General features: G+C 45.9%; 1 protein-coding gene across 2 annotated transcripts in view; it reads left to right on the forward strand.

Moving 5' to 3' along the window:
• LOC143297816 (uncharacterized) overlaps window positions 1–13,026 on the forward strand; it is a 14,674-nt gene extending 1,648 nt beyond the window's left edge. The window contains exons 1-5 of one of the 2 annotated variants that reach the window (XM_076610323.1): window positions 1,664–1,762; window positions 4,678–7,598; window positions 9,636–9,697; window positions 9,886–9,955; window positions 12,240–13,026. In XM_076610323.1, coding sequence (XP_076466438.1) covers window positions 4,706–7,598; window positions 9,636–9,697; window positions 9,886–9,955; window positions 12,240–12,487 — 3,273 coding nt within the window. In that variant the 5' untranslated portion in view covers window positions 1,664–1,762; window positions 4,678–4,705 and the 3' untranslated portion in view covers window positions 12,488–13,026. Of the gene's footprint in view, window positions 1–1,663; window positions 1,763–4,677; window positions 7,599–9,635; window positions 9,698–9,885; window positions 9,956–12,239 lie in introns of those variants that run through there. The other variant, XM_076610322.1, reaches the window with a different exon arrangement.
• Window positions 13,027–17,500: the final 4,474 nt, after the last annotated feature.

The raw sequence follows: 17,500 nt of genomic DNA on the forward strand, positions 1-17,500 counted from the left end.
TTGCGGTGTCAGGGCAAACTGCATGGTTTTTGTTTGGCTGGTTGGTTGTTTTCCGGGGGGCGGTAAAATCCAACTAGGCGGGTCAGGTGCGACTAGCAGTGGTTTATTCTTGTGTATCCAGGCTAGTCTGCAATGACCTAGGGGTAAAAACCCACGGGGGTGCGAATAAGCTGGTACACCGGGGTAGTGTAGTGCTGCAGAGTGGGCGGGCGATAAAGGTACACGGGAGGTGAAACTGTGCCGAACGAACAACATATAGACCAGAAACCCAGTCGGTCGTAAACGTGACCCCGCCACTACCTACACAGTTATTGTTATACGACGGTCATACGACACAGCGCAATCCAAGGCGGTCGACTGACACTACAATCTTGTCACCGTTCAACAAAACCCGGTGTTTTAGGTGTCAGTGTAAAAAAGAGTCCCGTCTGGTTCAGTTGTACTGTGTCAAGTCAGTGCCGTCGTACAAGAGTTCACAAGAGAACACTGAAAGAGAGGAACCCCCCACCCCCACCCCCCACATCTATCACGCTCTAAAAAAACGCAGTAAAGACATGTTATTTCCAATGTTAGCCAGAGTCATACACTTTTTTTTTTTTTATCTACTCTCTCATTCGGTTGCATTGTGTATGTGGGAGGGTGTGTGTGTGTGGGGGGGGGGGGGGGGGGGGGGGGGGGGGGAAATGTTGCCTGCTATGCTGTCATTTCATTATTGTTTCGTTTCTGTCTAGCATGTGTTTGTCGTGTTGGTGACGCTGAGAACACACACAGTCTTTGTGTGAAAGTTTTTTTACGCGTCCTACATAAATCGAAGTTCATCCATTCATTCGTTTTTACAATAAAAATCGACGCCTGCAACGAGTGCAGTTTCATTGTCGCTGCTGGCATCGTCTGCCATGAATATTGTTTGTAGCTGGCGGACAGCGGGAACAAACGATTCTTACGACGATACTGATGGAGTGGCGCGTCCACGTAGGAAGCTAGAAAATCTGAGCGAGCGGGATCGAATCTCACACTCACCAGAATTCCCCCCCCCCCCAGCCCCCACACCTAATTTCCCCCTCACTCCCCACCCCACCGCAGTCCCCGTACGTCTCAAGACCTTGAGTAGTGGGCTGGACGCTAGTCATTCGGAAGAGACGATGAACCGAGTTCCGTGCGTAGCATGCACTTAGCGCGCGTAAAAGAACCCACGGCGCCAAGGGATGTGTTCTTGACAATATGAAAAAGAAAGATGAAAAAATGTGACGCGCTCTCCCCAGAGAAGAGGTCCGAATTTCACGCGGAGAAATCTCTTGTGAGAAGAACGTAGACACAATATTGTACAATACAATACAGCACAATATGATACAATATACTTTTTATATAGTACAAAAGAATACAAAACAATGCAAAACAAAACAATACAATACAATGTCAAAAGCTGCCTCGCGCCGCTTGACGGAACGTGAAGCACTGAATCCGCATCACATAACATGCTTGTTGGATGATCGAAAGAATTTTCATTGCTTGCTTTCTGACGTGGGGGAATAAATTGTCTGAATGAAGGGGAAAAATCTTGGGGGCATTCCATTCGTTGGTGTCAAAGCCCAGTCCGACACCGGTGACAAGTAAAGTGCGCGCGCGCGCGCGCGCTCGACAGATTCTTGGAAGTGGTTGAATGGGATCAGTGACAGTCGGCCCACATATGCCTGTGTTCTCTCTGGTGTTGCGCGTGTACTCCTGAGTGTTGTGGTGTATGTATGGCCCAGATTTTTGTGAGGTAAACTTATTACGTCTTTGACATTATGGTATACTAATGAAAATAGGGACGGGCGAGGATTATTTTCACAGGGAAGAAAAACAAATCTGATTGGCAGAAGTGCTGGAGAAGGGGGGGCATTTAAAATGCTAAAATATATCATGTTCGGAATTTGAAGAATGGAAACGGCTGAAGATCGGATGATTATGTCAACCCCATTTGTTCAGTCGACATATTTACCAGGCTGTTGTTCACGCAGTGTTATGAATAAAAGTTGTGTTTTGTATGCGTTGCAAACCATACATAGTGGAGTGGAGACGTTTCCTGTAGGGTCGTGTGTTCCGATTGCCTTTTGTTTTGTTTTCAGGCGTTACAAAAGATAACGTGTAAACAGCATTGTGGCAGAAATGGTGGGTTCGTTTCCGCATTGGAATGCAGATCACTTGTCTCTGAAGTCAATAACAAGGACGTTTCGTGGTTATCTTTTGTCTTTCTCCACCATCATCATTGTCTTTACGGTCATTGTCAGCGGGTGTATTATTGTATTTGTGGTCCTGCAGTTATATCTTTCGCAGATACAGCCACAGAGTCGAGCGATACAAAAGAAGAATAATGATGAAGTAATATCTACAGAGTATATATTTTAGTATATATTTTAGCAATATTCTAGTGCTTTATTGCGTCTGTTTTGTTTTTCTTTATTCGATTAGGTGAACAAAGTAAATAATCACAGGTCTAGGTTTTCGCATGCGCGCGCGCATTTGACTTTGATTTTTGTCACCTGATTCAGAAGGACAGAAAATAACGTTTGTTGGGTTTTTTGTTGCTGGTATTTTGTATGTGATGGGGGTGGGGTGGATTTCAAGTGTGAGTGGAGCAATGGGGGTAGAGGGGAGCGTTGGATTTGTGTTTATTTGTGAGTGGGATGGTGTATTGTACAGCTGTGTGAGTGTGTGTGGTGAGCGTGCACAAAATTACTGGTTTGTTTTTGAAAAAAAATTAACAACAACATTGATTAGTTTAAGATACTTTACATAGCAGTCACTGATTGAGGCTGAGTTACTTGTCTCCGCCCCGCACACACAAACGCTCACTCACTCACACACACACACACACACACACACACACACACACACACACTGGTCACACATACACATATACACAACACACACACAGCACACACAACCACACACAGAAGAACATATACAGACACACACACACACACACACACACACACACACACACACTGGTCAAACATACACATATACACAACACACACAGAGCACACACAACCACACACACACACACACACACACACACACACACACACACACACACACATGCACACTTGCACGCACACAGATATTCATACATACATCTATAACTGTGTCTGTGCGTGGCGATGTTTGTCTGTGCGTGTCAGTGTGTGTCTTTGCCTGTCTGTGTATGTGTGTAGGAATATCGTGCGTGTGTGTGTGTGTGTGTGTGTGTGTGTGTGTGTGTGTGTGTGTGCGTGTCTGTATTTGTGCGTGCGATCTTACCCATGCGTGTGTGCGATACGCACCAATGCGCCTATGAGAGAGAGAGAGAGAGAGAGAGAGAGGAGTATGTGGGGGCAATCCACGTGAGTATCAGCATCGCTCAGTGGCCTCACAACCAAATTATCATATTATATATATATATATATATATATATATATATATATAAGGAAACAAACACAAAACCCACGAAAAACAACGCTCTGTGTCACCCTCGACCTGACTGAACGGCAGCCGGGCGTTGAGGTAGATATCAAAGATATCTTTGTTACCGGCTACCAGTTTGCCCTTGAACCGACTACTGTGCTTTGGAACCAGTTCACATAACTTTACGCGGTTCGAACGGTCGTTGTCTTGATCTCCCCGAAGCTGCCATTGGTTGTCGGGCTTGGCCAATCGGGCGGCAGTCCTTCGGTAAACGTGAACCTGTGTGCTACTGTCTCCTATAGAAAACAAAGCAAGCAAGCGTTGTTGGTGTTGCTAACTTTAAGTGTGCAACGCCCATATCTTCGTAAGCTCTAATTCTGCTCTCTCTCTCTCTCTCTCTCTCTCGTGAAGCACCGTTGTTTATGTTGTGGATAGTGAATGCTGATGAGCACGACTTGTGAACCTCTGCCAACCATTATCAACTATTTTCCATGACTTGGAAATATTTAGTGGGGTATTTGCTGTTGTTGTTAATGCTGCTGTTTGTTTGTAGTTGTTTTTTTTTCCCCAAGACCATTACATAAGGCTTTGTTTCGTGAGGTTTGTTTTTCAAATCTGTGCTGAATAGAAATTTGATTTTTTTTTAACGCGTGGCTATTTAGTTGTGGCTCGTGTTGGTTTCGCAACACGACACTAGGGTGCGCGTGTGGTGTCTGGGCTGATCGGAGCATGGAAGGTGGTCATCGCTCGGTTGTACTTTTTTTTTTTCACAACAGCACAAACCTATTGTTGACTCTCAGGGTCTGATCAGCGCAGTGGGTATATATACATATATGAAGTCATCTGCTTTGTTTTATACAACAGATCTGATGTAGCGCATATGGACCAGTCCGCCGCACACTTTAACACCTCCTTGAAAACTGAACTGCTGAGCGAAGGGGGTTCTCCGAATGTCAGCACATTGTGTGGCTCAGGGAATTCAAAGAGACGTAAAATCAGTAAATGAATGTATAGTGATATTAATGACTCTTACCACTACTGCCGCTGCTACTGCTACTGCTGCTAATACTACTACTCAGTTCTGTTAATGACTGTAATGATGGTCTTTTTGATGGCGGTGACGACGATGGTGATGGTGGACTCTCTCTCTCTCTCTCTCTGTTACTGCCTTTCTCTTTCTTTCTGTCTGAATCTCTTGGTCTCATATCCCCCTCTCTCCTTGCAATGAATATGATGCGGGTTCCCTTTCAGTGCGAGGTGAGGACTGAGACAAAAGGACATGGAGGTGAACACAGACTTTCGGCCCGCTGCTATGAAAGAACCGAAAGCAACACCAGCTAAAGGAAGGCGAACGGGGTTCTGGACAACCGTGCACTTGTGGATGAAGGAAGGCTGGCTGGCTAAAAGAAAGCACATGGGGAGCTGGAGCACAGTGCAACAGTGGATGAGGGAAGGAAGACTTCAGCGAGTGGCAGTGGAGAACTGTGAGTGTGATCCTAACGGAACTGCAGCCCCGAGACCGCCACAACTGCCTCAAGCACGCCCACAAGACGAGATAGGGGACCCGTCACTGCTACCTGCAGGCCGTGAACGTCAGGAGGCAGGTCTCCCAGCTACCGGGATGAGACGGCGGTCTTGGGGTGGCGAAATTGAGTCGGATGACAACCCCACTGCACAGGCACCCGTGCACCGCTCGACAGAAGTGGAGCGTGATGAGATGGATGGCAGGATCGGCGGCAGTCCAGTAGACTACCTGCGGAACTTGGCGGTCGCTTTGATCGCCTGGATTATCTATTGGCTCTGTCGTTTGTACGACATAGTGGAGGGTCGTGTGTACCACGGAGCTGAAGGTCGCGACACCGTCGGCTCCTCTGCCAGAGGTGTGCCTCTAGAGGCGGAGTTTGATGAGTGGGAAGGGGATCCCATTGACGGGCATGTCGGCGAGGAACACTGCGAATCAGAAGACTCTGAACCGCCTGGTGAGGACAGCTCTCCTCCTTCAGGTGAAGACAGACGTCAAGCGTCCACGAAAGAGCCCTGTGAGAACTTGGACGACACGGACACGTCACAGCCCGATGCCAGCACATTGCTGGTGGAATCTCCTTTGAAGTCTCATGGTAGTCACCCAAAGGGGGGAAACAAGGGCGGAAAGCCAGACTTCAAATTTGATACTCCTGTGGAGTCCAGTGATGAGATGGCCACCATGAAACAAACGGTCAAAAGGATTACGGCTGAACATGTGGAAGAAATAGCCGTCGCTGTTTGTAAAGTAATCGAAGACAGCGATCAACCCAGTGCGGTCAAAGACGACACGGGAAAAGCAGGCAAACGCACTAACAACGCAGAGGAAGCTCCGACAGGTCCGAGGAACACCGCAAGCCTACCTAACTCTTCGGCCACGGCCCATGGACGCAGAAAAGTACCAGAAGAACAGAAAGTTCTCGAGAATCAGTCGAATTCAGTATCTGATCAAGCTGTTCAAACAGAAGAACTTGGCCACGACCGAGGTGAGCCACATGGCAAGGAAAAAGACGAACAACAAGCTGATCAGACCGGCCAACCGGCAGAGCCATTCCTGTCCGCAACAGCCGATGGTCACAGCAGACCCAGCGTGACCCTTAACTCTGGTCAGCCTCCATCCACGTCTGTACAACAGCTCGCACAGGACGCTGTCGGCAACACCGGGAAGCAGCGTGACCACTGCCAGGAGACAGCGGACAGAGAAGATTCCGAACAGGACGGAGCCATGTTTGATGCACACGTTCCGGAACAGCATCCACAGTCTGTCGGCCAGAATGATGGTCAGTTGCGACACGATGACGTCCATTCGAAAGAATCCGAAGAAACTCCAGAGAGTGGAGCTAGTCGCAATCCGGTTGAGCAATACGACGCTGCAGAAAATATCCCCACTGAAGAAGACACGCAGGCTGCCCAGCAGTCGGCAGCCTCACTGCAGCCTGGTCCTGACCAGAGGAGGAACACCACTACAGGAGCAGAAGCTTCGATGCCAGAGCCAGCCACTGCAAACCAGCGGGACGAAGCGGACCCAGACCTCGGTACACCCCACACAGAGGCAGAACCCCACAGCGCACACCATGTTCAGGAAGAGTCTGCGGGACCTACAGGCTACCTCCCTTCACAAGGTCATGGCCACAGACCTACTGACAACCTCACTCCACAAGGTCAAGGCCACAGTCCTACTGGAAATACCCTTCCACAAGGTCAAAGCTACAGTCCTACTGATGATCCCCCGTCACAAGATCAAGGCCACAGACATACTGATGACCTCCCTCCACAAAGTCAAGGCCACGGTCCTACTGGCAATACCCCTCCACAAGGTCATGGCCACAGCCCTACTGACGACCTCACTCCACATGATCCTAACCACAGACATACTGACGACCTCACTCCACAAGGCCATGGCCACAGACCTACTGGCGATCCACCTCCACAAGGTCATGGACACAGATCAAGTGGCAGTAGCCCTCCACAAGGTCACGGCCACAGTTCCACTGGTGATCCACCTTCACAAGCTGCAAACCACAGACCTACTGACGACCTCCCTTCACAAGGTCAAGGCCACAGTCCTACTGGCAATACCCCTCCACAAAGTCAAGGCCACAGTCCTACTGGCAATACCCCTCCACAAGGTCAAGGCCACAGTCCTAATGACGACCTCCCTCCACACGGTTATGGCCGCAGTCCCACTGGCGACCTTCCTCCACAAGGTCATGGCCAAAGACCCAATGGCGATCCACCTACACATGGTCATGGCCGCACACCCATTGGCGATCCACCTACACAAGGTCAAGGCCACAGTCCTACTGGCAATACCCCTCCACAAAGTCACGGCCACAGTCCTAATGACGACCTCCCTCCACAAGGTCATGGCCGCAGTCCTACTGGCGACCTTCCTCCACAAGCTCATGGCCACAGACCCAATGGCGATCCACCACCAGAAGATCCAGACGTCCAGGAGATGGGTCCTGGTGGAGAACCCCCGGCCGGCCAGCCTGGAAGCCCCGGGGGACGACCCTTGGCAGGGGCAGTGGTGGAGACATGGCGGGGCGCCAGGGGGCCTGACTGGGGCGTCTCTGGCGGGTACCCCGTGGTGGACCTGAGGGAATACTACGTGGACCAGCACTGCACGGACGATGCTCCAAGGGCAAGAGGTGAGTGATCAGTCATCTGAATTCTCTCGGTCTCTTTCTGCCCCTGTCTCTGTCTCTGTCTCTCTCTCTCTCTCTCTCTCTCTCTCTCTCTCTCTATATATATATATATATATACACCTCTTTCTCAGTATATCTGTGTCTGCCTGTCTCACTCTCAATCCCTCCCCCCATCCCTCACTCTTTCCCTCCCTCTCTCCCTCCTCATCATGTACTACACACACACACACAAACACGGAAGTTTTTTGTTTTGCGTCTCAAGTCAAAATGAAGAAGGAACGTACGCATGCACGTTCACACACTCTGGTATCACTTTTTTTTTTTATTTACAGCAAAAAGATAAACAAAAGAACAGCACGCGTGTACAGCGAATTCTTACAAAGAATGGCTCAGTGATATGTAGAAATGTGTACTCAAAAAAGTTCATCAATCTCTTGACTGCTACTGACGAGCATATGTACCTATTCGTTTATGAAGCGCTGCCATTTTGGGTAGACTGAGCTTTCAGGTTAGGGTGTCAGTCTTATTTAAACTTTTTCCTCTTAGACGATTATCTCAGGCATTCATCAGCTTTTGGGTTGGAAACCACTGACACCACCCAACAGTACAAGACAGTAGTAATTGCACTTGAATTCAATGCCACCCTGCTCTCTTTTTGCCAAGGCTCATCAGTCAAGGGATCAAATCATCCAGTCAAAACTGTTATTTTGCGGTGCCGCCCTGTTAATGGGGTGGAATTCCACCCGACACGAAACGCTTTGGCTGCCAACACATGGCTTTTCACAACGAGTGTGTTGGACAGGGCTGAGTGTATTACTGTGTTCGTGTCTGGCTCGCTCAGCAGTGTGGCGTGGGCGGTTGTATGTGTGTGTGTGTGTGTGTGTGAGATCCGTCTTTTTCGCTTTCTGTAGTCACCCGACTCTCTTGTCACACACACAGTAGCACGAACACGCACATGGTCACACACGCTGGGATGCACACAGTACGCGCACGCGCCCACACTCATACACACACGAGCGCACAGTCACACAGAAGAACACATACAAATAGGCGCGCACACGCGCGAACACACACACATACGCACACACACATTCAGGCCCTTTTGTGAGACAGGCGTTGTACTGTTCTGAGCAGTGGTTCACTTGATCGGCTGCAATGTTTAACAGTCCGACTTCGACAGCTACAAAAATGGGTCACTGTATCATGCATGACTTGGAAACAATGGTTTCGTTTCACACTGCGCAATAACAGGACTTGTTTCTGGGAAATAAAAAAAGGCGGTGGGGCCATATACGGAATACTTGTGATTTACAAACTTGATTCGGTTGTGTGAACGTTTGTAGGCCCTTTGTGTGTGCGTGTGTGTGTGTGTGTGTGTGTGTGTGTGTGTGTGTGTGTGTGTGAGGTGATCAGTGCATTTGCCATATCCATTTAGCTAGTTCTGTTTCTGTACCCATTCGTCCAGTGTGTGTGTGTGTGTGTGTGTGTGTGTGTGTGAGTGCGAGCGCTCTGTTGAGAGCTTTCCTCCCTGAAATGGAGCTAAAAGCGCTTTACAATAAACATAAAACACACACACTCACAAACTTACAAAAGGAAGAAGAAGAAAAAAAACGACGCCTATTACACTTCATGATTACACACACACACACACACACACACACACACACACACACACACACACACACACACACACACACACACACACACACACACACACACACACACACACACACACACACACACGAATGAATAAACTCTTGTTCGACTCTTTATCGTTTTTATTCCTCGGATCTTTATGATTATCAATCATCGCATATTACCTTTCATGCCGACAGTTTCAACTTTGAACGATGATTGTCATGATAATTAACGGCTTTTTAATGCATTTAGCGCGCGCGTGTCTGTGTTTGCGTGTGTCTGTGTATCATTTTTATGAGCCCACGACGACAATGTTTATGTCGAGATAATAACAGTCTACTCTACTTAACAAGTAATTAACTCGAGACAGTCGCAAGAAACATGTGCATACGCTGTGGGCAGATTATTTGCCAGAGCTGGTCGGCTTGCGGAGACTGTCGACCTCCAGTCGCGATAGTGGAGAGGTGAGTGTGTGTGTTTGTGTTAAATGTGTGTGTGTGTGTGTGTGTGTGTGTGTGTTATGTGTGTGTGTGTGCTCTGTGTTTGTCTCACTATTGTGCAAATAATTGTCACCAAACTTACATGTTAACTTTATTGTTGTTTGTGCAATCAATAAAAGAAACTAAAAGTCACGAACTGTTCATTTTCCTAGGGACCAGGCACTGGGGCTGCAGACGCCTCAGATGGAGATGACTTGATGGAAGAGCTTCGCCAACGGTTTCGTAAGTCACACTTTCTTTTTTTGTTTTTCGGAAACTGATATTAATGAAATGTGTGTGGGTATTGGCTGATTATTCGGTGTGTATGTGTGTGTGTGCGCGCTCCCGACCACCAGAGAAGAACGAAGTCAAAGAGGCCACCACTCAGCTTTGCAGAGGAAAAGCCCTGACATTTTCTGAGCTGGCAAACAACTAAGAGAGAACTAAGGATGTTAGGTCGCCAGACGGTCACACGCCAGAGGAAACCCTGAGCCGATGCGAAGACACGTCGGCAGTGCACGGTGGTGACAGCACACATACAATACTTTCCTCCCCCCTCTCCCCACACCCACCCATCCTTTTTGTCCCGTCTCACTGGCGACAATAATGGCGTCGTCGCTTGAGCAAGCTGAGGTGTTTTTTTTGTTTTTGTTTTTGTTTGCTTTTATTTGTTGTTGTTGTTGCAAACACCTCTCTCTATATGTTAAAAAATATATATATAATCATACATCTACACACCCCTCCCCCCCCCTACCCCGCCTAGAGCTTTTACCTCTTACCCCAAAACCGTTTTCTTGTGCAGTATGTATCTGTGAAATTGGAACCCTCTCAAAGCGTGTGTGTGTGTGTGTGTGTGTTTGTGTGTGTGTGTGTGTCCAGTTTCTGTGTGTGCACGTTCCAATCAGATGACACACCTGGGCAGACAACACGGGTTAATGCAGCGCAGATGTGTATATCACTGTTACGCACGGTGCTGTCACGCTCAATTGACGCACAAAAGATCCACAGGTGTCGGCCTTAATGCGCAAACAAAATAGAAGAAACCGCGATGTCAACTCTGGTATGGAATTAGACTTGTGGTAAATCACACACACACACACACACACACACACACACACACACACACTCCTACGAGTAGACGTTCTCGGGCGAATAAATAGGGTCATAAAGCAATGGAGGGGTTGGTGAGTGTGGTGGTTGTGTCAGAAATAGAATCGGGAAAGCAATCTGTATTTGGCAGTCCGTACCAAAGACTTTACAAGTTGAGACAGGTTTGGGTGTCTACGTTTTAGACAAAAGGCGCAGCAGGGATTTAGAGAAAAAAACCCTTTGGTTTTTCCACTTTTATGCTAATTACTCCTTAATGGAAAGGCTCAACTCCGGTGTGTGTCAGTGTGTGTGTCAGAGAGAGAGAGAGAGAGAGAGGAGAGACAGGCAATAGTGCTGGCGTTAACATTCGATCAAAATGACCGTTATGACATTGGGTAGGCCTAACCTCATGACAGTATCGTCGCCTTTTCTTTCTTTATTTTGTTTGTTTTCCACCCTGCGCATCCTTGATTGTTGAGTCGTGCAGCTTATCATCCTGTATCCAGTTCTGTCAGCTTGTTTTGTTTTGTTGTTTTATTTATTTATTTATTTTTTAGATGCATGCATGCGCGCGCACACACACACACACACACACACAGAAACAGACAGTTAACAGACACAAAAACTTGTTTTTAGAAACTTTTTTCTGTAACACAAACGAAAACTTAATAATACATGAGTACAGTATGCTTCGTTTTGGTATGTGGGTAGAACCAACACGTAGTGAGAAACCAATGTTCAAAGACAAGTGTGCGTGCGGTTTTTTGGGTTTTTTTTCTCCCGAATTCATAACTAATGGTTTGACCCACTAACACAGACACACGCAGAGAAACACATTCACACCCAAACACACACTGAACGGATGTGTTGTACAGAAAAGAGCAATCGAAATGGATCCGACCACACACGAACACAACTGAGACCGAAAGGAAACAGATCAACTTGATTACGCCCTCACGGTAAAAGAAAAAAAAAAGTGTGAGTATGTGTGTGGACTTGAAATTATGATTTCGTTTTCGTTTGGTAATTTTTTTGTTTTTGTTTTTTTTTACATTTCACACTGGGGGATTAACACAGTAGCGTGACGTTATTTATACCGCTCGCTAGCTCTTTTCATTTGATCGCAGTCATGTTTCCCGCCCTGGTTTCATGTGCTTGTATTTTATTTTTATTTTCGTTCATTTTTGCATTTTTGATTTGATCGTGATCGGAAATGTCCTGTGTAGTCAGCTCAGCTGAGCCATGACCACAACCACAACCCCCCATCCACCACTACCGCTATAAAACACACACACACACACACAAGATTCCCATGAAAGACTACACACACACACACACTGACACACACCGGAGTTGAGCCTTTCCACGAAGGTGGTGATAAGCAAAACAGTTCAACACCAAACACTGGTCTCTTTCTTTCTTCCCTGTCAATCAACAGGACCTCCACCACAGCAGAGAGGAGGGCGACGATTTCGTGGCGGCGGTGGTGGCCAACTGCCGACGTGGTGCGTCCGGTGCCGGGAGGTGCAGGCCGACACGGTGCTGCTCAACTGTCACCACACCGTCCTCTGCCGGGGCTGTGCACTCTCCGGGATGCGGGGCAGCCACAACGGCGGTGGCGGTGGTGGTGTCTGCCCTTTGGCGCAGTGCCGGTCCCCAGTGCTGTGCTTCTTGTGGCTCGGCTAGCTGGTGACACTTGAACCTCTCTTTTCCGTAGTCTGTGGTGTACTGTCTGTGATGTTTTTTACTCAGATGGTTAGGTAGTGATATTTCAAAACACTGGGATAAACACTAGCTGTCCATTCCGCATTGTTGTTTAAGCGGTATATGGCCTTGTTGAAGTATGTTTTATCAAGTTAATTTTTTTTGTTGTATTTTGGGGATGAAAACGTAAGCGGAAGGGCTGACGTCTTCGTCAGATCATAGTCTTATTTGTCTTAAGGAATTTTATGATTAAGATAATAATGATAATAGTAATAATAACAGTACTAATAATAACCGTCGGGTACACATATACAAGTGGGTAGGTAGAAGACATAACCATGGACAATGACAGACTATTCACGGCCAGTCAGGCACGACCTAAACCAGCCAAGGGCCGTACCATCAAAACAAAAGGACACTCGGGGTATCTCCAACAGGATTGTATGATCTAAAGTATCAAATGCCGCACTCAGGTCGAATAGATCAAGTACTGAAACAAGTCTCTCATCAGCCCTGGCAAGCAGACAGTGGTCTCTCTGTACTGTAGAATTTTCTGTAGGCGGACTGATATGTTTCCAGAATATGAGAGAGATGGTTTTGCAGATGATTCATAACAATTTTCTCAAGCATTCTTTTTTTTTCTTTCTCATTTAAAAGGGAGGTTCGAAACAGTTCATTGGGATCAAGGACAGTTTTGAGGAACCGTATGACAATGGCCTTCTTGAAGGGATGAACAACTGTACCAGTGGCAAGAGAGTGGTTGTCAGTTTTGGTGATTACAGGCATAAGGCCATCTAGACACTAATCAGTAAAGTGTGTTGCGATGGGGTCAAGACAACAAAACGTTGTAGGCGATTCCGTAATGAGTTTATGGAGAGTTCTTCCTCTGTCACAAGCTGGAACTGGAACAGTTTAGGTGGTACAAAGCAAAAGAACGTTTTGAAGGTGGCTATTTTTTTCGAACCCGACAGTTCTGTATTCAACGCGGTTGATTTTTTAATTAAGTGATGCTTTCCTGTTAAGGCCCTGAGCGGTTGGTTGGGTGAACTATTACTCAAAATTGTTACTCAAAAAGTGGTGTTGGGGCTATTCGTTTTATTTCCAATCAACTGTAATGAAGTGATGAATAAAATCGTAAAGAGCGTTAACCCTCTCCCTTCACAAGGTACACAACTTCAAGTCAATGCTGCTTATGCTACCGATTCAGTTAGCACACAGGTAAATAACCGGTACACTGGATCAAACTCAGGCACGTCCTCAAAAAAGAGAGTACCGGGGAGCGAAGTGAAATGAAATGACGCACACGAAGGAAACGCCAGGGACATGGCATCCACGCGTCAGTCGGCTGAATGGGAAAGAAACAGTCACAATCCCTTGCAATCTTCTCACGTTTTAAGAAAAGAGTGTGTTTAGCTGTAACCCGTCACCCCGAGCAGCATATGAAATCGCTCCTGGTTTTTTTTTTTGTTGTTGTTGTTTTTTGTCCCCCCCCCCCCACCCCCCCCAAACCCCACCTGATTTTACCAGCATTATGTGATCTGTTGCTTTAAGAAATTTGCTCATAGTGGTATACAGCACATTAATCAGTCAGCATTCAATATGTAGCCTATATACGTATATATTCTTTCTTTTATGTTGATTATGTTGATGTGCATGTATTCCACCACGTTGACGTCCAGTTTTCATACATTTTACTAGGCCTTTATTCCTTCGTGTTATATTCTGACTTTTGGTCCTTACTGAGCGTTGTTGAAACCAAGAAACAGATTTGCAGTGATGAACGTTAGAAAGGCAGTTCACTTTGCTGTTTGAAAATTTATTGTCGCTGTCAAGGAAAAAGACTTTAGTTTGGCAGTATCAAAATTTGCTGTCGATTTTTTTAAATGACAGATTTGAAGCATGGCCCATAGGTGCTTGCTATACCCATCCACCTCATCGTAATGCCGCCAAGTACTCAGTGAAAACACTTTGCTAAAGAATTAGTATGGTGGCAGGTACGTGGACAATACGTCTATATTTGAATCACTTAGATTTTGTCGAGAATTCGTGAGTTTCTTTATGGCCTGAACCTAAATGGTTTCCGGGGCACGATACTGCTCTTTACAAGTCACTACACAAGAACAATCATTGTGTTTTGAGGAAATCAAGAACGGTCAGTCAAAAAAAAAGTATGTTTGCAGTTTGGTATCAAGGCTTTATTCGCATGTGAAAATGTATCATCGCACCAAAAGTACCATCAATGTTTGTGACTTCTTGTGATTGTATACTTGTTTTGCTTACAGTGTCTTGGTTGCCTACTGTCAATAAAACGAAACGGAGAAGGATTGAAAAATGATTGTGAAGTGTACTCAGTAATGCATATCTGAGCTGGCGCCAGGGTATACATGCTGTACCTTTCTAAATGACCACTCGTTGAGCATATATATATATATATATATATATATATATATATATGTATATATATTTTTAATCGTTAAGTTACTCCCAAAACTGTTAGCGTGTACTTTTGCTCTAACAATTAATTGTTATTTTACTAATTTTTCAATAAAATGTGTGTACAAGTGTCTCGTTATTATAGTCGGGTATGACTGAACCGGTGGACGACCTCAGTCATGCGCACCTGTATATGTATATCTATATCTAAAAAAAGGAATTATTGTTATCGCTCGTTGGTAGGTACATAGTGTTTGTACTTATTGCTTGAAGGCATGTAGGCACAAATATGGGCACACACACACACACTGTCACACCCACTTAAAATACGTACACCAATGCATTAAAAACTAGAAATGATAAACACATAGACCATTGAAATCACTGACTATAAAAAGCATCATTGATATTTATGTCACCCAGCCATAGGCAATCTGAGAACCCAGCCTGGTAATGAGTAATGTCATAGATGGATGCAACACTTGTCTAACGGAGTGCGACAGCTGACCAAGGTACATCAGGCAGTGATGATGATAGTCATAGCGTTCGCCAACGCCAGAAAAGATAAACAGTCTCTCCACATTAAAAACAACAACAAAAAACACAGTCTTTTTTGTCGTTGTACTGGAGCGGGAGTGACGTCGAATTTTCCATCCAAAACACCTGGAAGTTATTTTCATGTCGGCATTCTTCCGTCTCCGGCTTTTGTTTACTGTCACTCCGTTTTGCTTGTGCTTCCACAGAAGTATGTTGGAAGCAATCAACTTTCTGGCACGCCTGAACAGCACGGTCAGTGGGCCTTTGGGCTCCATGCCGAATCCCAGAGAATCTTTCTGCTTAAAATAAAATGCACCCGGCAATAGGGAATCCAAATTAAAACACTCGTAACACTGACATGATGAAGTTTTGATATGCTGAAGCTATAGCATCTATACGTTATGTCTGGCAGAGCATGCTTCTGGTGACTAATCTCCAAGACGTCCCGCCCAGCAGTCGAGCATGCACTTTGACAATCCTGCAGTTCATCAACACAAAGTTAACTGTCCTGAGATGATTTAGATGCCAAGGATGAAGAGAACAATGAAACAAAAAAATAAAACCACTGTAGTCTGTCGTATGTAAAAGAAAAACTCGGCTTAACATCAGTGAACAGACAGCACTGCATATGTTGGAGACTTCTGGATTTCCACATATCATACATGTAACACTGTACATTGAAAATCCTCAACGGGTTTAATGTGACTCTTTTCAGATGGTTACCCGCAGCACATACAGTTTACATACAATGGTTTAAATCAGTTAAAATCACATTAGTCATATTTTTCGAGACATCTTTCCCATGATGTTGCAACCAAGGATGATTTACGGTCATCTGTGTCGCCTAGCAGTTGGAAGAGTATAGTGAGCATGTTCCTCAGGGTCCAGTGTCATGGAGGTCCGTGATTGCATTGCGCCATGGCATGGCTACGTGCACTGTATGGTTATAGCACAGAAAAAAATCGGCGTTTCACAAGGTGACAGAGCAGATATGTTTGCCAGGTGTGTCCTAAATAAGCAAAGCAAAATAAAACAAAAAACTACCCGCCCCCTCCCCCCACTCTAACATTAGGGGTGCACATGTTCTTCCGCTTCAAGATAAACGTCTCTGTTATAACATCATAGCAGATGACCTGGCAGGTGGGTAATATGTAACGCCTTGCAGACACGCTCAAACACAGCATTGTCGACGTACCTGTGGCAGCTGACCAAATTAATTAGCTCCCTTTGTTCTCTCCAACCACCAGTGGGCTGCAGACCAACACACGTTGACACGATCGTTGCGGTACATAGCTATTCCCTCCATCCAACACACATACACAAACACTTTGCAGCGCTGCGATGCTGACGTTTCTTGCACACACATGTAAAGTTTCTCGAAAACAAAATCTGTAAGCAGTTTGTCGTCTGGCAGTCAAAGCGCCCCCCCTCTCAACCCCCCCCCCCCCCACCCCACCCAAAGCTCCCTTGTGCGAAGAGGTACAAGTGGTGATGGTGTGGAGGGTGGATACTGGGGTAGTTACGATTTTTCCCTTTTCGTTAATAATCAGTTTCCCCAACAGAATAAAAAAAACCACAACAACAAGTAATAAAATTATACACTGATGACAAAAAGAGGTACTTTAGCAAAATATTGCAAGGAACAAAGACGATCAAAATAGTAAAAATTGTTATCGCCAAGCAGTCAGGCAGAAATAGAATGGTGTGCAATTAAAAACACACGAGAAAAACAAACAAAAACGGCATTTGTGGCTAGTAAAGAAAGCCACGCGAAGCATTATAAAAATAAAAAAAAAGACAAATCACATAAAAATGCTAAGCTGCCGTGACCGAGTACGAATAAATACATGAAATAAAAACGAGATCCTAGATTCAAACTTCAAAAACACAGAAATGTTAGAAAACGAAGTCACCACACACACACACACACACACACACACACGTTGCACACACACACACACGTTGTACCACACATACATACGCACACGTGCACAAATTATACACACTAACACTCAAACTCGCGCA

This window comes from Babylonia areolata, chromosome 23 (assembly GCF_041734735.1).
Source record: "Babylonia areolata isolate BAREFJ2019XMU chromosome 23, ASM4173473v1, whole genome shotgun sequence".
Lineage (NCBI taxonomy): Eukaryota > Metazoa > Mollusca > Gastropoda > Neogastropoda > Buccinidae > Babylonia > Babylonia areolata.